At 59.9% G+C, this 19135-nt stretch overlaps 2 protein-coding genes across 4 annotated transcripts in view; one reads left to right on the forward strand and one right to left on the reverse strand.

Annotated features, from left to right (window-relative positions):
- Window positions 1-7679: 7679 nt before the first annotated feature.
- Window positions 7680-13404, forward strand: LOC113999537 (GRB2 related adaptor protein). Its single transcript, XM_027743048.2, has 5 exons — window positions 7680-7963; window positions 9129-9226; window positions 10325-10447; window positions 11663-11831; window positions 12824-13404. The coding sequence occupies exons 1-5, from the start codon at window positions 7886-7888 to the stop codon at window positions 13007-13009; spliced, it is 654 nt and encodes a 217-aa protein (XP_027598849.1). The 5' UTR covers window positions 7680-7885; the 3' UTR covers window positions 13010-13404.
- SLC5A10 (solute carrier family 5 member 10) overlaps window positions 13345-19135 on the reverse strand; it is a 39935-nt gene continuing 34144 nt past the window's right edge. For 2 of the 3 annotated variants that reach the window (XM_039381477.1, XM_039381478.1), the window contains 6 exons: window positions 18032-18139; window positions 17526-17676; window positions 14970-15138; window positions 14308-14523; window positions 14070-14151; window positions 13345-13845 (listed from right to left, as the gene is read on the reverse strand). In XM_039381477.1, coding sequence (XP_039237411.1) covers window positions 13760-13845; window positions 14070-14151; window positions 14308-14523; window positions 14970-15138; window positions 17526-17676; window positions 18032-18139 — 812 coding nt within the window. In that variant the 3' untranslated portion in view covers window positions 13345-13759. The remainder of the gene's footprint in view (window positions 13846-14069; window positions 14152-14307; window positions 14524-14969; window positions 15139-17525; window positions 17677-18031; window positions 18140-19135) is intronic. The other variant, XM_039381479.1, reaches the window with a different exon arrangement.

Here is a 19135-nt window from a genome sequence, read left to right on the forward strand (position 1 = left end):
ATACTTCTCCAGTGAGAAGTGAGGCTTTAGTAGGATTTAATGTAACATTAATATGACAAGTAGACATAACACATAACATGTCCTGCTGCCACCTCATCAGCAGCTCCACGAGCTGCAGAGGTGCTCAGCCTGCAGTGACCATCAACCAGCCACAGCTGCCCAGCAAATCCCCCAAACCCAGCAAAACCCAAACCCAGTTCCTCTTTCAGCCTGAGAGAGAAAGAGAGGGGAGGGAGGAAGGAAGATGGTAAATCTGCATTTCAGATGCTTGCTGAAAGGAACACTGTGTATAAACACAGATATGTAACATTTTGCTTTGCTCGCTGTTGCAAGTGCATCTCTGCATGTGTGTACCATACACACACCTACATGGGAAGGGTTTTTATTACCTGTGCTAATGTTAGTGCCTTACATCACTCAACCCACAAGCCCTGCTGGAGCCACACTGTTCCTTTGCCATCAGCCTCACAGGGAGATGGCCCAGGTCCCCATTTTCCTGGGGATCTCAAACTCTTCCGTTGAAACAAATGCTGTTTCCAGCTCTACAGGAATATTTCGAGAGAAAGCAGTGCCTTGGCTTTCCATTTAAGATGAAGAATTGCCTCCTAGGAGTGCTTTTGCTAAGAGAGCAGAAAGCAAGAACACACATCTCAGAGCAAACCCCTGGGCAGTGTTCCTTTAACACAGGCCACATCCTGGGCTCATTTACACAGACAGGTATCTAGAGAGGCTTCAGTGAAATTACCCTGGATTTTCACAGCTGCTGTGTCAGAAATCACAACCCAACACAGCCCCAGGCAGGAATCCATCAGTTTTATTGTGGCCTCTCAAAAAAATCTGCACTCACTCTTTCCTCTTGCTTTGCACAGGCAAAAGCACCACTCAGGGAAAGTGGCACAGGAGTGGCAGCTTTATTCAGCTTCGTTTTCCAAAGGGCAGCGGATGCAGCAGCACAGTGTGGGTTGGGACAGGAGTGATCCCAGCCACACGTGTGGATTCTTCCATGTAACCTTTGAGGCTGTTTGCTCATTCCAGACTCCGCAGATGACAGGCTGGGCAGAGTCTTCACAGCTACCTAATTACTAAACATTTCCTGCAGATAGTCAGCTGAGGAGGGGAGCGAGGTCACGGTGATGAGGAACAGCCCAACCCTGTGTCAGACTTCAGGGAATCCACACAGACCTGCCTCCCCAGGGCCCAGCTCTAGAGGAAAAAAGGCTGCACCAGACACTGTGGCAACAGGAATAAATCAGAGTGAAAGCAGAGCTGGGGGCACTCCTGAGTTTCCCCGCAGGAAAGGGCAGTGTGGAGCATCCTGGGAATCCACAGCTGCACCTGCATCCAGACACAGAGGGCTTCAGTGCTCCATCTTCCCTCTGCTTCCTCCCTCTTGTCTTGCCCATCTCTGCCCTGAATAGGCAGTTTCAGGAGGAGCACAGTGCCCGGATTCTCTGGGGTCTCACAGTGCATCCGGCACTCGGAGCATTATCCCGGTGGGCCCTGCTCCAGGCCCTGCCTGCCTCCTCCCACCGCCCGGCGCATCGCCAGCGTGGCCGGGATGTGGCATCACACACATCCTCAGCCTTAGGAAGTGGCCAGCAAAGGAGTCTCCTCCCTCTGGCCATTGGCCCTCAGCCCTGGGCTGTCCCCAGGGCCGGCACCACCTGCTCTGGCACTGCCCAAATTCCTGCCCAAACACCAGGAGCTCAGCCAAACGCACAGTGGCCAAACCCCAAGTTGCCTCTGTGCTGGTGGTCCCCCGCAGCCCTGGAAAGCGTCACCTGGGCATGTCCCCCCCACCATGAAGGGACACCTGCCCAAATCTCCCCCCAGAGCAGCAGGGTGGGGTACAGTGCCGAAGGAGGAACCGTGGCCACTCTTGCCACACTGCCAGAGGAAGGCATGACGTGAGCTCTGGCTTAATTGGTTATTAATAACTTCTTTGTTAACAAGCCAGCCCCAAGGAGGAACCGAAATTTGACTACTTCCCTGGTGGAGAGCTCAGCACCCTCTGCCAGCAATCATTCACAATTTCCCCCTGCGTTTTTTTTTGTTCCCAGGAATCACAGCCCTCCCCGGTGAGTCACGGCGGTGACAGCGCGGTCCCCTCACCTACGCACGCGGCACAGCCTGCTCGGCTGGGTTTTTCTTCCTAAATCCTAGAAAAATAACAGATGCTGTTGTTGAGGGGGAGCTTCTCAGAATCTGTTCAGGCACCAGGCTGTGTCTGGATGTGACCAAATCCACAGTTCCCCTAAAACAAGCCCCGTGGGAGCCTCGGAGCTCCCCTGCCCATGGGTGGTTACTCCTGCCACCCCTATGCTGAGGGCGAGGAGCCTTCCCCCATGGCAAACACAGACAGCAAACAGCCTCCACACCCAAATCCCACGCCTCCCTGCCCACTCTCTTTGGAACTTCCAGTTAAAGGGACCCTTCTGATTTCTCCCCTATGCAAAGATGTGACCCTTTCCACCTCCATGCTGTGCTCGCAGCATGAAGCACAGTGGGTTCCAGCCTCAGCTGTCTGGGAATGGCTTCTGAGGACCCACAAGAGAGAGCAGAGAATTCCCCACTCCCATCCATGCTGCAGCACCAGTCCATCCAGGAAATTTTGGTCTGGGGACCTTGCCTTCCCCATAACCCACACAGGCAGCCCAACACCAACAATGAAGATTGGACACCAGACATTACAGCAGTTGCTGCCCCCAGAAACCTCCATCAGACATCCCAAGAGCAGGATTCAGCAGAAAACATTCCTCACACAGCTTAAAGCAGAGCCTGACCTGGACAAGGACACCCAGCAGGTCCCAGTTACCCACAGGTGTGTCAGGGACCACAGCAAGATCCCAGGACAGAGCCAAGGACTAGACACGGAGCACACAAGAGCTCCTGCCAGTTCAACACCAAGTACCCATCCAGGCAGACCTGAACAGCTCCATCTTCTCCAGGTCACACACAGGGAAACCAAGGCCAGCTGGAGGGAGAACACTGTACAGAGGAACAACCCACCTTCTACTCTGGGTGTGCCAGGCTGCCAAGGGGAATCGTCTCAGGGAGCAGCAGGATCCCAGAAGCATCTTCAAGGCATTGCCAGAACACCTTCAGCTCACCAGCCCAAGCACAGCTGTGGCCTCCATCTCCTTTTTATAGGGCCCAGGGAGGCCAATGTGCTTCAGCTGATGCTGGTCCTGGTGATTAACTCATTAATTGTTTACACTTCTGTAACCTGATCCTGGTCCCTGATGGGTTCCCCTCCCAGTCATGCCCTGGACCAAAACAGAGGCATCACCTGTCCCAAGAGCCAGGTACCAGCACTGCTCATGTCCATCAGTCCAAAACTGAGCTCTAGGAGCCCCTCAGGAAGCACCCAATGTTTGTTCCCCAAAGGCTGCTCTGTCTGGGCTTTCCCTCCTCACCTAAACATTGTTTGGCCCTTTACCAGGAGGCTGATCCCAGCCGCCCTCCAAGGCTGCAACCCTCTTAAGGAGGCTGTTTGGGATGAGCTGCCCTCTCAGTGATCCTTTACTGCAAGTTTGAGGTTGAATTCCACACCTGAGAGTTCATGACTTCCAGTCCTTTTCCAGATCCATCCTCAGGCCCAAGTGCTGAAAGTGAGTTCCCATCACCAGCCTCCTGCCCTCAGGCTTCCTCCAGGAGAGCACAGTCCTGCTTTCCATCCCACCTGTACCACAAGCAAGCGAGACCTGCTCTGATTTACCAGCCCAAAAGCCCTAATCCAGCCCCAACCACCCATATTGACCCCAAGGAGATGTAGCTCCATATCTGGAGGCCACCAGCACCTCAAGGGGCCTCTCACAGCCACACTGGGCCAAGCGTGGCCAACTGGCCTTGGGTCTGCTGGCTGCCCCTCCTGTGAATGTTTTTCTACAGATCCTCTGGGATGATGAGAGTTTCAGAGGGCTCTGATCCTCTCTACTCAGTTACACCAGGGCGTAAATGGTGACACAAGTTCCTTGGTGTGGGCTGGGCTTTGCAGAGAAATAGGGTTCCACAGAAGATCTGATGCTCAGGAGTTACTGACGTGGCCTCTGCTCCAGGGGGAAAGTGCTGACTCTGAAATGCTGTTTACAGGCACTGACGTGGCATTTTCTAGCCCAGGATGTTGCTTCCTCTCTGTGTGGGGCCTCAGTGGGGCACCCACTTCCTCGAGGGACATCCGGATCGCCCTCGACAGACATCCGGATCCCCATCCCAAGGGCTGATCCTGTCCCAGGCACACAGACAGCAACACGAGTGACACCTCTGCTGACCTGCGTGCCTGGATTTATCCACATGCAGCACCCAGGCAAGAGCTTAAATCCAGGCTGTGCTGCATTCCCAACCCCTGTCACACTGCTGTGGGATGGGGCAGGACCAGTCCCTCCAGGAGCAAAGCCCCCTCCCGGTGCACTCCAGGGGCTGCAGAACGAGGCAGCTCACCTTGCCCAGTGCTGCACCATCCAGGCCCAGCTCACAGCCCCTCGGGAGGCAAAGCCAGGCTGGAGACACCCCCTGCTCTCCCGTCCTCCCCAGACAGCACCAAGGGCCATGGCACAGCACGGAGCGCAGGGGCACTGGCCAGAGAGGAGCCGGGGGAGCCCGGGGTGGCTCCACAACAAAGCTCCCCAGGCCCCGGGTGGAAGGGGAAGAGGCTCCCCTCCCTCCTCTTCCTCCCTCTCGAGTGGGGATTTTTCAGCCAGGTAAACACAGGATGTTGATGAAACAGGGGCTGGGCAGATTGGGCAACCCGGGAGTCAGCAGGAGCTCCAGGCAGCTCCCAGTGCCCAGAGCAGCCATAGAGCTGGGAAAGGACAATGCCAGAGCCCCCAGCACCTTCTACTGCCTGTCCCCAGGGTCATGGAATTCCCCTGCATGGAGGGAGAGGCTACATGGGCTGGTGGTTAAACCCAGGGCAAGGTGGGCTCCCACCCACTGCTGCATGCCCTCAGGTGATCCACTGCACCTCCCTGGGATCCCTTGGCATCTCTTGCAGGCTGGGCTGATGCTCAGCACCTTGCTCCAGGCTGCAGGCTTTGACACCTGACCAGTGACAACCACATGGCACCTCCTGGGTCCCTCTGAACACGGGGGACACACAGGGCACAGGGATGGGGGCACAGATGCCCCCATATCACAGGCACCAGATCACAGCTGGCACTGCAGGGACAGGCTCTGCCCTGCTCTGCTCCAGGGTGTGCTGCACAAAGTGTGGCTGCTTGACAAGGCACAAGAGGGGAGATGGTGGAAAAAACCCAACCCCCTTGTTTTGATGTTTCTTGGATGTCTCAGGCCTGTGGTTAGTCAACCATTGGCTCCCAGTTGGAGCCTGCAGGGCTCAGCAGCACAGCCTCATGGCTGGGCATCTCCAGGGTCCAGGCTTCTCCCGAGGGCTGGTGAGCATGGCCTGGGGCAGATTTGGAGCAGGCACGAGGGTTTTGCCAGGGAATGACACAGCTGGACAACAGGATGTGACAGGCATCTCATCTTATACTGGTTTTGCAGTACCAGGATAAGGGGTTCCCTAGAGGGGTTCCCTGGAGGCAGCAGATGCTGCACAGGTACCAAACACCTCCCTGGGCACTGCTCCCCTCCTGGCATCAGGGAATCCTGTCCTGCTCCCTGGCAGCGAGTTGGGATGAGGCACCCAGAAACCAGCTGGACATGGGAGTGTTTCACTCCCAACCCAGAAAAGGGGCTACAGACTGCTCTGGCATCACTCCTGAGGTCGGGGTGCTGCTGTCACCCCCACAGTGACCACGTGTGCTCAGGCAGCAGCCGGTGACAGCGAGCCACGACTGGGACACCAGTGAGCAGGAGGGACATGGACCCAGCACAGGGACCACAGCCGGGGCAGCAGGAAGGATGGAGCGAGGGAAGGGGGTCGGGGAGGGGCTGTGATGTAGAAGGTGGCAGGACAGGCCTGACAGAGGGGCTGCCTGCTTCCTTTAGAGCAGGAGTGGAGGGGCAGGTGGCCTGTCCCCAGTGTCCCCAGTGTCCCCAGTGTCCCTCTGGGATCTGCTGCCATCTGCTGGCAGGATCCCATCCTGCTGCGGTCCTGAGTCCAGCACTGTGCCAAGGCCTGGGGACCCCTCTGTGACCCCACTGTCCTGTCCCCCACACCCACGGCTCCAGCCCGGACACCCCGGGGTGCCCCCCAAGCCTCCCTGCTCCCAGCCCCAGGAAGCTGAGCCCCCAGACTGCTCCCAGTGTCCACCTACAGCACGGGGATTGTCACCCCAAAAACCCTCTCCCTCGGCTGCAGGTTTCTCCCACACCAACCCTCTCAGTGCCCAGTCATCCCCCCCACTGCCCTATTATTCCTTACCAGGGAAATGGAATTCCATTCCTCCACCCTGGAATGGACTTCCTATCATCCAGTTTGGGCTGATGGACACAGGGACAGGATCAGGCCCTTGGTCACAGCAGGGTTGGAACAGTGGCTCTGCTGGGCTGATTTCCCCAGGGAACATCCAGCTCCATCCTCGTCAAGGCTGCCAAGGGGTAGGGGAAGCTCTAGAGAGCTGTCTTCCTGCAGCATTCCCATCCCCTGGGTCTCTTCCTGCTGCATTCCCATCCCCTGGATCTCTCCGGGACATGGGGATCCACCGAGTCCAGTCCTCCATGTGACAGGCGAGCTTACATGGAGCCTCTTCCCACGACCTCTCTGACCTTCCGGGCCTTCCCAGTGTCTCCACTTCCCCTGGGACCAGCAAATCCCAGGGATAACCATTGGGGACAGGGGCCTCGCTGGGTGTGGGGACACCCAGGGCCACCCTACACATCCCTCTCCTCTTCCCATGGGCGTGAGAGCCTGAAAATGGCCTCAGTGGGGTCTTATATGGGGTTTGCTTTTTGGATGCGGCCAGGAATTGGGATTAAGGTTTGGAGGAGGTGAATCACCGAGCCAGTGTCCCCACAGTGGCCCTGCAAGCACCACGGCTCATCCCACCCTGGGCAGATGGCAGCGGCATCCTGCTCCTCGCTGGAAAGTGCCCAAATCCATGGGCAGGGCCTGAGCTGCAGCTGTCCCTGCTTTAATTCCTCACAGCAAAGCAAGCCAGTGTCTGGCGGATTTTCCACACTCTTCGTGCCCCAGCCCACACACAGGAAGGCTGCACAGCATCAGAGACCTTCCCGCTGGGAACGATACCCGGCGGGCGAGCCCTGCACACTCAGTGCCTGACTCCCACGAGAGCTGCAGGAAGTCGTTTCAGTCTAAAAGGGATTTTCATTCCCCAGCCCTGCAAAAGAAAGCTGGGAAAAACCAACCCACCAAAGGGACACAACCCAAAAAGCTAATGACAGTTGTGCTGAGATCTGACTGTTCAGAGCTGGGACACGGAGTGTTCGATCTGAATTCCAAAGAATCCAGGTGTGTGCATCCGCCCACCACCCTCCGCCTCCGCCATTCCCACCCCATGGGATTTTTTTTTTTCTTCTGCAACAACCATTCCCACCAAGCCACCTTTTGGCAGCTCAGCCTTCACAAGACATCAGAGACTCCCTCCCCAGCACTGCCAGCCTGCCCGTGCCCTCCAAACACACTTCCCAACATCCTCAACCTGTGTCCAGCCCATCACCATCCTGTTTCCATCCAAATCTCCACTGCTGCCCACAGAGGGGATGCACCCGGGTCCCTTGGGAGATCCCTTTGTTCCCCTGGCACCCAGGGGGGCTGGCCCAGCTCCCCACCCCTCTGAGCACATCTGGGCAGCTGTGCCCGCTGGCAGCACCCGCGTGGTGCTCCGGCAGTGCCGTGACATCAGCGCGGTTTCCTGCCCGCCGGCACTGCCGCGCCGTGTGCTCGGCCCGGAGCCCAGAGCCCCGCGGGGTGCTGAGCCCCAGGCAGCCCCCTGGCACCCCTCCAGACCCCCTGGTGACAGCCATGGAGTCAGTGGCTCTCTACAGCTTCCAGACGACGGAGAAGGACGAGCTGCCCTTCCAGAAAGGGGACACCCTGAAGGTACTGAGGGCAGGGGGTCACCAGCCATAGGGGGGTTGGATGCTGTTGCTTTTGGGGGACAGGGTGGGCACAGGGTGACACCAGTGCTTTCACTGCCCCTGGCTTTTTTGCCTCTTTGGGGCCCTCTGTGGGGTATAAGGAGCCAACCTTGAGGATTTTGGGGTGCAGAGCAGCATTCCCAGCAGTGGGTACCGCTTGTCTGTGCTACCAAGCACATCTCCAGAGAGGGACATGCCCAGCTGGAACATGGCATGTGGCCCCCCTGGCCATTGGTGCCACCAGCTGTGCTCTGCAGCAGCCCCCCAGGGCTGGAACACATTTTTCCTGCTCCACTGAGGCACTGGGGGCTGCAGGGATCCAGCAGCTGGGAGCATGTGCCCAAACACCCACCCTGGCACTGGCATCAGGACAGGCTCTTAAATGCCCCCTGGGAATCCCAAAAAGCATCAGGGGGGCTCAGAATATCCCCAGGGGGCTGCAGCCCCGTGACAGGGTAAGAGCACCCACACCCTCCCCTCCTGTCCTGTCCATGGGGCTGATGCTGCAATGGTGGCAACTCCTCCTGGTCCCCCAGCACCCTGTAGCCCCTCATGGGTGCAGCCACCCCCAGGAGAGGTGAGGACACAGCCTGGCTGTAACCCAGGGCCCCAAACCCCCCATGCCCGTCCCTGGCTCCCGGCGTGTTTTCCCCGTGGCCCCAGACCGTGACCTGGGGTTTCAGATCCTGTTTGCACAGCTGTGCCACCCCCGGGCCCCTGCGTGGGACGCTGGAAAATGGTGTCACACACAAGTAAGTGTCAGCACCCTGCTCTTCTGGGGCACTTCCTCCCAAGGGGCACCCACTGCCACCATCCTGGGGGGACATGAGGCCTGGTTGATGTCCCGGCTACTCCAGGGACAGATTTAACCCTCTTCTCTCATCAGGGGTTTGGGACAATGACGGGCACCTCCCAGCTGTTGGCATCCATGGCAAGCCAAGGAGGGCTGGGAGGAGCACCCAGGTGCCCCCAAACCCCCCCAGACCGTGTCACTGTTGGCAGAGCCCCCTTTCCCCAGGTTTTGGTGGGTGATGTGGGATCTGGGGCAGCAATGGGGGTCCCGCTCGGCCCCTCTCCCAGGGGAGCAGCAGCCAGGCTGATGCCTCCCTGTTCCTCTCCCACCTTAGATCCTCAACATGGAAGATGACCAGAACTGGTACAAGGCTGAGCTGTTTGGCTGCGAGGGCTTTGTCCCCAAAAACTACATCAAGGTCAAGCCACACCCGTAAGTGCCATCCCACCGTGTGGGGAAGGGGGGCTCAAGCACCCACCACCCAGGCAGCGATTCCAACGGTGCAATTCCCAAAGTCTACCAGGAGCCAGGGTAGTCCCACACTTGGGGAAACTGAGTCACAGAGATGAGGTCTGACTGCTCAGTCAGTCTGCCATTGCCACCACAGCCCCAGGGGACAGGAGGCAAAGGAACACCCACGTACCCCCAACACACCAAAATCCAACCCTCACACCAAGCTGCCACTAAATAAATGATAATTGGGGAACAACAAAGCATTATGGGATTACAACTGCATTAGACACAATCCTATTACCGTGTTATTAAAGCCCACTGTAATCCATCCCTGATTTAACCTGTGTTTTATGTATCATTAGCCCCCGGTAAATCACATTTAAATGCCAGAGAAAACGTGTGGGCTCGAGGCAGCCTGGGGCACATCCCGCTGCCTCTCCAGCTTCGGGGTGGCTGAGGTGCAGCCTCTTCCATGCAGCACCTGGAAGGTTGACTCTGGGCTGAAATCTGTGGCTGATCATTCATGGGACAGGTAGCAGAGGGTCTCCACGGCCTGAGGGTCCGAAATGCCCGGACACGGCCTTGGCAGGGATGGGAGATGGGGACTCTGCTCCTCCACCTCCTTTTGGCAGCTGCCACCAAAGCAGGCAGGAGGGTTTTATCCTGGCATGGAGGCTTTTATCCTGGCATGGAGGGTTTTCTGCTCTACACCTGGAAGGGGCCAAGGGACACGGAGGAGGGGACGGGCAGCAAAGTGGGGGACGAGGCACGTGATGTGAGCGGGCAGGTGACAGGATGCGGTCGCGGCTGTCAGCGATGCTGCGCTCACCCTGCACGTGGGAACACCTCTGCACCCACAGCACCCTGTGGTGCCTCACCCCACAATAAATCGGGAGGGGGAGGGAAGGGAGTGACTGCTGTGGGGGGCTCCCAGCCCTGTGTGGAGCCCTATGGAGACCCCTCTCCTGCTGGCAGCGGGGCTCTCGCTGCCTCCATCCTGCAGGGTGGGGACGTGGCACTGGGGTGTCCCCGGGTGTCCAGGGCTGCCCGTGTGGCTCAGCCCGGTGTCCCTCCCAGGTGGTACGCGGGCAGGATCTCCCGGCAGCTGGCAGAGAAGCAGCTCCTCAAACGCAATCACGTGGGAGCCTTCCTGATCCGCGACAGCGAGAGCACCCCGGGGGAATTCTCCATCTCCGTCAAGTGAGTGGCCCTGGGACACGTGGCAGGATGGGGGTCCCTGCAGCCCCCGCTTTGGGGACTGAGGCATCAGGCCACCCTTGCGTGGGGTCCCTCTGACAGTGCTGGGGAAGGGGCGAGCACCCTGCCCGGCCCCTGCCACCTCGAAGGGGTTTGGGGCTGCCGAGCCATGTCCCGGCACATCCAGGCACAGCCTCGCACAGGGCTTTCCTTTCCTTCCTCTCCTTCCTCCCCCCATATCCCCGCGCTCCTCCTCCAGCCCCGCTGCTTCCTGCTGCCTGCACCGCTGCCTCGCCCCCTCCCAGGGGCACCCCTAAACCCAGCCCTGTGGGTGAGGATGGAGCTGGGGACAACCTGCAAGCACAGCCCAGGGGACACGGCCTGCGGGAACAAGCTGCCGGGAGCATCCCCAGGCATGAAGGGCTGCAGCATCTCGATGCCTTTGGCATCGGCAGCCAGGGCAGAGCCTATCTCCGGGCATCTCATCCCATCCCTGCCCCTTCCCTGCCCCAGCTGGGGGAGCAGGAGCCGGCCCCAGGCCAGCCAGGCACTTTCTCACACTGCTAATCCCTAATGAAATGTTTCGGGAGGTTCTTGCCCATAATGAAAGGGAGCCGTGCTCTGCTGTGCGTCACCAGCGTGGCAGGTCCTGCCCCTGCCTGGGGCTCTGGCAGAGGCAGGTCCCTGCAGTGCAGACACCCCAACCTGGCACCCCCAGGTACACTCCAAGGGGTGCCAGCATGGGGGGCTGCAAGGGAAATCCTGACCTGTCCCCTCCTCCTGCGGCTTTGGGGTCCCCAGGAGTGCAGGGAAGCTGGGAGCCCAATCCCAACATTTTCAACCTCCTTCCCCGTACGTGCTGAGCTGAGACCTGCAGCTCTCACCACACGTTCCTCAGATGTGGCCCTGGACAAAGCCACCTACCCTACACATGTCTGGCACACTGCCCTCCCTGAGCCCACGGGCATCCCACTGTGCCAGGGCCAGGACTGAGCTTCAGCTGCCTGTGGGATGAGTTGTAGCACGTCTCAGCTGTGAGCCCTTGTTGCAGGACTAGGAGCGACCCCAGTCATCCCCACCATGGCAGGATGGGTATAGTGAGACCCCTGGGCTCCTTCCAACCTCCTCAGCACCTCCAGGTTTTCCTACCTTGCCAGAAGAGCATCTGGGTGCTGCCAGCGTCCCAAGGCCAGGATAACATCCATCCTCCTTCCACAGCTACGGGAAGCATGTCCAGCATTTCAAGGTGCTCAGGGAGAGGAACGGCAAGTATTTCCTCTGGGAGGAAAAGTTCAATTCCCTCAACGAGCTGGTGGATTTCTACAGGATGACCACAATCGCCAAAGAGCAGCAGATCTTCCTCCGGGACGAGGACCAGAGCCAGGAGGTACAGCCATGGAAGGGGCCATGGGGACATGCAGAGCTGGGGTGTGGGGTGATGGCACAGCTGCTCCCAAACCCCTGCGTGAGCCCCCTCGAGCCTCGGTGTCCCCACAGAGGGGGGACAGGGACATCCTTTGGACACCTGGCCCTCAGCTCTCCAGTGTGGAGCAGGAGAGGGTGCAGCAGCACTGCAGGGAGGAAAATCCCCCCGAGCAGCTCAGCAGGAGAGAACAGGGCAGGGCAAGGCAGGTCACCCCAGGCACTTGCCACCATCTCTTGGGCCAGGGATCCTGCCCAGGGCAGGTGGCAGAGCCTGACCAGCCCAGGACAGAGCACAGCCAGCCTGGGGCAAACTCCAGCAAAGCGAAGCCCTGGGGCAGTGGCTGTGGAGGCAGCAAAACTGGACCCTGGGAGCTGGGATGGGAGAGGCTCCAGCACCCAGAAGGGCCTGGAAAGGACCTGGGAAGGATAGGAGTGCCAGCTGCCTCCAAAGGGAAGGGGTCCCCTGAGCACCCATCTTGGCTCTCCCAGCAGCAGGAACAGGGAGTTTCCTGGGCTCTGGGGTGCTCCCCTGCACCCCGGGCTCTTCCCTGCATCCCACGCTGCTCCTCTGCACCCCAGGCTGTGTCCTGCACCCCAGGGTGTTTCCCTGCACCCCAAGGTGCTGCTCTGCATCCCTGGCTCTGCCCTGAGCCCCAGGCTGTGGCTGCATCCCAGGATGTTCCCCTGCACCCCAGGGTGTTTCCCTGCACCCCAGGCTCTTCCCTGCACTCAGGGCCATCCCCAGCATTCCGTTCTTCCCATGGCAGGATTTCCCTAGCTTCCCTCTCTCCCCTCAAAACAGGCACCCCAAGCCCTCCCAGGGCTGGTCCTTGTCCCACAGTGGCACAATGTCCCCATCACTCTGGGGACCCAAACAGTGCAACGTGGTGCGGAGGGGCTGGTGGATGGGGACCCCTCTCCCCCCGCCAACCCCTGCCCTCAACTTCCCTCCAGGTGGGCAGACCCCGATTCGTGCAAGCCCAGTTCGACTTCCCAGTCCACGAGGGCTCCCAGCTGCCCTTCCTCCGCGGGGACATCATCGAGGTCCTGGACTGCCCTGACCCCAACTGGTGGCAGGGGAAGATCTACGGCCGGGTCGGCTTCTTCCCTCGGAATTACGTCCACCCCATCCGCAAGTGACTCCCCCCCGGCCCCGCGGGCGCGGCAGGACCCGCCCCACTGCCCCCACCCACCGGAGCCGCTTCGTGCCCACACACGGGCTGTGTGTCCCTTCGTCCCCACAGCCATGAAAACTTTTCCAGAGCCACAGTCCAGTGGGATGACAGCAACAGAGGGGGAGAGCAAGTGCCCCCCAAACCTTGGCTCCTCTCCGGACCCTGTAAGTGAAGAACCCACCTCCAGGGAGGGCTGCAGGCAGCAAGGGTGCAGCTGGGCTCTGTGACCCCATGGAGGGATGCCAGGACTCCAGGTGCCAGGGGAGGCTGATCCAGGGGGATTCAGTCCTGTGGGTGCTGTTCATAGCTGCAAATTGTGGCTTTATAGTATTTTTTTTTATTTAGAGCTAGTAAAATGAGTTCGGGTGACACCCACGAGTGTGACTGCTCCTTTCCCACCGCTGCCAAGGTGGTCCTGTCCTGAATTCATGCCCCCGCTGCTTTGTTGTGGATTTGTTCCAAGTGAAGCCCCCATTTTCCCACCCAAATCCCTGTCCCAAACCCCTCCCAGGGACTTGCTGCCCTCACAAGTGCCCCCCACACCTCATACCCCCTGGGATGCACTCAGGGTCCACAGTGCTGAGGATGCCCAGCTCACTGCACCAGTGGATTTAAACATCACGTGTCCCAAGTGTGACAAATAAAAGCTATCACCCAAATCCCCATTTTCCCCCCCTCCCAGCAGCTTTTCCCCTTTCCAGGGGCTGGCTGGGCACTAGGCAAAATAGGCATAACAGAAAATATTGACACACATCAGGACAACAGCATTGATACCGCAGACACGGGCCCAGAGTGGAGGTTCTGTGGTGTCCTTGAGGGCCACAGCTGGGGGTCCCACGGCCTTGGACGGCTGCTGGATGTCTGGGTTGGATGAGCAGGAACCTGGCACAGAAATACAGTGAGTGTGGGGGACAGACGGCCCTGGGGACCAGCCACCTCCTGGCAGGAGGTGTCTGTGCCATCCTGCTGCCCATTACAGGCACTGCTGTGCCTCCCCTGCCAGACACCCCAAAGGACACACTCACCATCGGGGGGTCCCTGGGATGTGCCACACACAGGGGGCTGGGGAGGCTCCTGCGAGAGGGTCCACCAGGTGAGATCCTTCAGCTGGAAACCAGGGTGAGATTTACTGAGAAAACCCCCCAGACCAGACCCCTGTGGGACCCCCCTGGCTGAGCTCAGGGTGCACAGAGTGACACTGATGTCTCCATCCAAGGAGATCTGGTGGGGGGAGAGGGTGAGGGGTCTGGGTGCCCCACTCACCTGGGCTGGGGGCGGTGGGGGGGTCAGCAGGCTGCCCCCCACCACGACAGCAGCTGTGGCAGTGGCCAGGAGCACAGCAAAGTGCAGGTAGTGGATGTCAGTGAGCAGCCAGGGCCGCTGGTCGGGGACCCCACAGCGGGGTGTGGGGTGTGCCAGCTCCAGCCCCAGCCTGGCCAGTCCCAGCACCAGCCCTGCCATCAGGCCCCAGAAAGCTCCCTGCAAAGCCAAGGTCCGTGGGGGGGTGGCTGGAGCAGGATGGTCACCCCACAGCAGGGATGAACCCCCTGGGAGCTGCTCCTTCCAGCCAGCCCTGGGAGAAGGTCCAGTTGGGGCATGTTGGGGCACAGCTGAGCCCTGGCCCCCCCTCTGCAGGGGATGTCCTCTGCCACCCCCATTTGCCATACCACACTTGGTGCCCATGCATGGCAGCACCTGCCACCTCCTCCTCCTCTTTTTCGCACCGGACACCCACCAGCTCCCAGGGGAACACCAGCCAGGCTCGGTTCCTCTCACCAGCCCCTCCAGCATCGCCCCCTCCCTTCTTCCTCCTTCCGCCCCACAACCCCCCAGGCCCTGCTGGGTTCCTGGGATTAGGGCAGACAGGGGGGTGTTGGTACCACCCATGTCCCCAGGCTGTCCCCAGGGCCACCCCAGCCATGTACCTGCTCGTTAGCTCGGGGCCAGAAGACAGCCAGGACGAAGACGGCGGTGACGGGAGGAGCCAGGTAGCTGGTGACAGCCTGGATGTAGACGTAGAGCTGGCCACCACTGGAGCTCTGCAGGATGGGGATCCAGACCACGCTGAGGGCCACCAGCACCACCGTGACCACCCTGTGAGTGGCAGGGAGGTGGTGCAGGTGATGTTCCTGTCCCACCTGCACTTCTTGGCACCTGCAGCATCACTGTGGCAATGGGGGTCCCCAAAAACAGGGTCCCAGTGCCAGTGCAGGAGATGCAGGTGGGTCAGGGGGAGGACACTCGCTGCTGGGTGACATCCTCAGGGCCACAGAGGGTGCTAATTATGCCTGTGCTGGTTCCATTCTGGGCAGGTGAGCACTCCTCAGGCCCCTGCCCAGCCCCAGGGGGCTGCTAAACTGGATCCCCCCATGGGGAAACACCAGGCAAAGGGTACTTTCACTATGAAAAGCCACCAGCTGCAGGTGTTGGGTTCTCTGGCCAAACTTGCTCTCGGCATCCCCATGTCCAGTCAAGGCACTCAGCTGAGAACTGGGGACCTGGGCTGAGCTGCCCCGTGCTCAGCTGCCCCGTGCTCAGCTGCCCTGGCCAGGCTCTGACAGAGGGGTGTGTTAGTCCCCAACACCATCCTGACCTCATCCTCGCCCAAATCCCAGCCACACCCCACAGCATCACCCTCCTCCCAAGCACGAGGGGTTGGCCAGACCCCAGATTTTGGGCCCAAGCCCAAAATGGGCAGGACCCATCCCAAAAGCTGCCATATTTATAGCACGGCTTATTTACAGCTTCACAGAATTTCCTACATCTCCATCTGCTCATCTCAAAAAGCAGAAGTAGGAAAAAATAAGAGAAAAAATAAGCCATGAAAGCAGCTCTGTCCAGAGCCCCCACTGCTGCCAGGTGCTGGGGAAAAGGGAACCAGCCCGAGCGTAAAATGCACACCCTGACCCACGGGGTGGGAGAAATGCCTCTGTTCAGAATGTTTGTGAGCCACAGAGGAGAAAATCAGAGAATGATGGAAGGTTTGGCTGGAAAGGGACCTTAAAGCTCATCTCATTCCACTCCCTGCCACAGTCAGGGACACTTCCCACTAGACCAGGTTGCTCCAAGCCCTGTCCAACTCAGTCTTGATGCTAAAGGACCGTGGAAAAACACAGGAGTTCTGAGTGTGGCAGGAGCTGCGAGTGCCAAGTGTCCGTGCCCTGCTCCACACGCAGCCCGGGGTGGGTGTCTGGGCAGGCAATGGAGAGCAGCAGCCGGCACAGCCTGCTGCAGGGCGCTGGGGGAATTTGGGAAGGATCGGGTGTTCCAACCACCACGCCACCGCCTGGGCATGGAGCACACATCAAACACCAGCGGGGATTTCCAGCCAGGCACCGCGGCCCAGCAGGAGCTCAAACGCCCAAGTCCAGGAACTGGGAGCTCTTTCTGATCCTACAATCAAAGCCCTTTCCTCCCTCTGCTGGGAGGGGGTTGGAACGAGATGTGATCTCCAAGGACCCTTCCAACCCAAACCATTCTGTGATTCCACGATCCCTGGATGGGGCATCCCCACCCCGCTGGGTCCGGGGGGGGGGGTGGCGATTGGCCTCCCCTGGCAGCTACTCAGGAATAACCCCAGGCTGCCTGTCTCTGTCTAAGCTGGCAGGTAGGAAAACATCAAACTTGCAACTTAAACAGCTTTTTCCCCTCTCCAAAGCGCTTATCGTTGGCTCTATCCCCGCGAACCGCAGCGTCCTGCTCGCACTAATCACCCGACACGCTAATGAAGCGCCGGGATCCACCGCAGCACCGACTCCCGCCCCGGGCGGGCAAAGCCCTTTGCAAACACTCATTATCCATCCTCGGGAAAGCTGTCCTGCGTTGTCACACCCTTGTCACCGGCAGCGAAGCCAGTGCCAGGGAGGGGCGAGGCAGGCCCTGAAGCAAGAGCTCCTCTTCCCATGAGGGAGCACGCGAGACCACCGTTCCCCAGCATCACTGCCCATCCCCTTCCCACCCTCCGGAGGTGGAGGATGCCCAGAAACAGCTGCTCCTGCAGCCGCTGGACCAGCCAGCCCTCCCCGCAGCCCCAGCACAGCCCAGCCAAAGCCCTGACCCAGATTCCCTCCTTGTTATTGTCTGCCCCGCGCCGAGGACGCTCCCGGCCCCGTGGCACCGTGCGCTGACTCCGCCGCCCCGAGCGCGGCACCGCGGGCGAGTTCCCGGGCTGCCCGCGGGCACCCGCCGTCCCACGGGATCAGCCGGGGCATGTGTGGGCAGCGCTGCCCTTCGCCACGCGGCCAAGTTCCCCCGTGTGCTTCGTGTGCGACCTCAGCCCCGGGAGCAGCCGCGGCTTCCCGGGGGGAACGGGCTGGAGGCGGCGGGGAGAGGCTTCACACCGGCCAAACCGTCTGCATTTCCAGGGCTTTCATACATAAAATAACACAAGGGCTTGTTTTCCTTGCATAAACCAGGCTGAGCACAGGCATTTTTCAGGCTGGACTGGCCCCACCAGTCTCCCCGAAACCCCCGGTCACTACCTGCCCACGAGGAGCAGCTCCCGGTCACCGGCCCCCGGCCGCAGCTTCCTCCAGATGTCCATGGTGAAGAGGGTGCTGCTGCTGTTGAATATGGAGGTCAGGGATGACATGAGTGCTGCCATCATCACCGCGATCATCAGACCCCGCAGCCCTGGGGAGGAGAGGAAGTGTCAGGGAGCGGCTGAACCGGGAGAGATGGCATGGGACAACCCCAGGATAATGCCTAACCCTCTGCAGGCACACTCTGGGGACTCCCCTGGGGTAAGGATGGGGTTTGGGAACCCCCAGCTGCACCACAGGATGCCCAGACCCTGCTGTCACCCACAGGGTCACCCACATCCCCTGACCTCACTTTTGGAGCCGCCCTCGGAGGGGCTGCGTGGGCTGTCCCATGCACAAACCCACCCAGAGCATCCATGGGGTCCCCCCCAACAGTCAAGCCATGGCAGCAGCCAGGGTGCAGCAGAGCCCAGTGGAGATGGGGTGACCCCCTCCCACCCACCTACCGCTGGGCATCAGCTCCACCACCAGCTTGGGGTAGGCGATGTTGGAACAGCCCACGGCGGCCCCGCAGACACGGGTGCACTCCTCGGGGTCCACACAGGCCACAGAATCTGGGGGACAGAAACAGTGACATGTTGAGACCCCTCACAGGTCAGGGGCCAGCCCTGCACCCCCTCTCACCCGCTCCCACTGCGGCAGATATTGACCCTTCACCATGGCCATGGTGCCCAGACCTTTGCAGGGGATGGGGTGGAGAAACAGGGAGCACATCCTGTGTGGAAATCCACCTCTGCATCCCCACCTTATTACCTCATCAGCCTCAACACCATCTCTCTCCATCAGCGAGATCCATCCCAGCAGCATCCCCTCACCTCCTGCTGCTCTTACCTGGCTCAGCACCAGTTGGATCTACCACCACATTAAATCCAGTGACAGCTGCCCTGGGGGGACCTCCAGAGCCCCACCAGGACCCAGGGTCACAGCCAGAGGTGGCAGAGCCCCAGGGCAGGCACTGTCCATCCCCATACACATGGGGCCATCCAGGTTCCTGCACTGTTGTGGCAATTTCTCAGGCATGGGCAGCACTAGCAACTCCCAGGACATGCGTGGCACCACGCCAGGGCCATCAACACCCAATTATTTCTATGGCTCAACGAGCACTGAACCCTTTCTTTTTTTTTTATTGTTATGCTCATAAAATATTGAAATGGATGGAAATTAACGTCAGGCATAAATATGGATGGGCTGCCTGGCTCCCCGGTCCACACCCGCCCTCCCAGGAGCACGGGGACGAGCACGGGTGATCCCTGTGATGACAGGGAGCATCGTCCTGGTTCTCTCACGTGGTGACCCCCAACCCAAGCAGGGGGCAGCCCTCACCCCTGGTTTGCCTGAAACACCAGCTGGTGACACCTTGGGGCTTTCCATAAAGGAGTGTGGGGTGCACTGGGAGCGGGACACGGTGTGGGCAGATCACAGGCAATGCTCAGCACATCTCAGGGATGTCAAAAACTCCCAGCCTGGGCCGCCTTTCCCCAAGGTGAGAGCCAGCGCCGGGGCTCCGGTGACTCTGTCCCCCAGGAGCTGTGAGTAAAGCTGCCATCACC

The sequence above is a fragment of the Pipra filicauda genome, unplaced genomic scaffold, assembly GCF_003945595.2.
Source record: "Pipra filicauda isolate LSUMZ 115617 unplaced genomic scaffold, ASM394559v2 scaffold226_size1812527_pilon, whole genome shotgun sequence".
Taxonomy (NCBI): Eukaryota; Metazoa; Chordata; class Aves; order Passeriformes; family Pipridae; genus Pipra; species Pipra filicauda.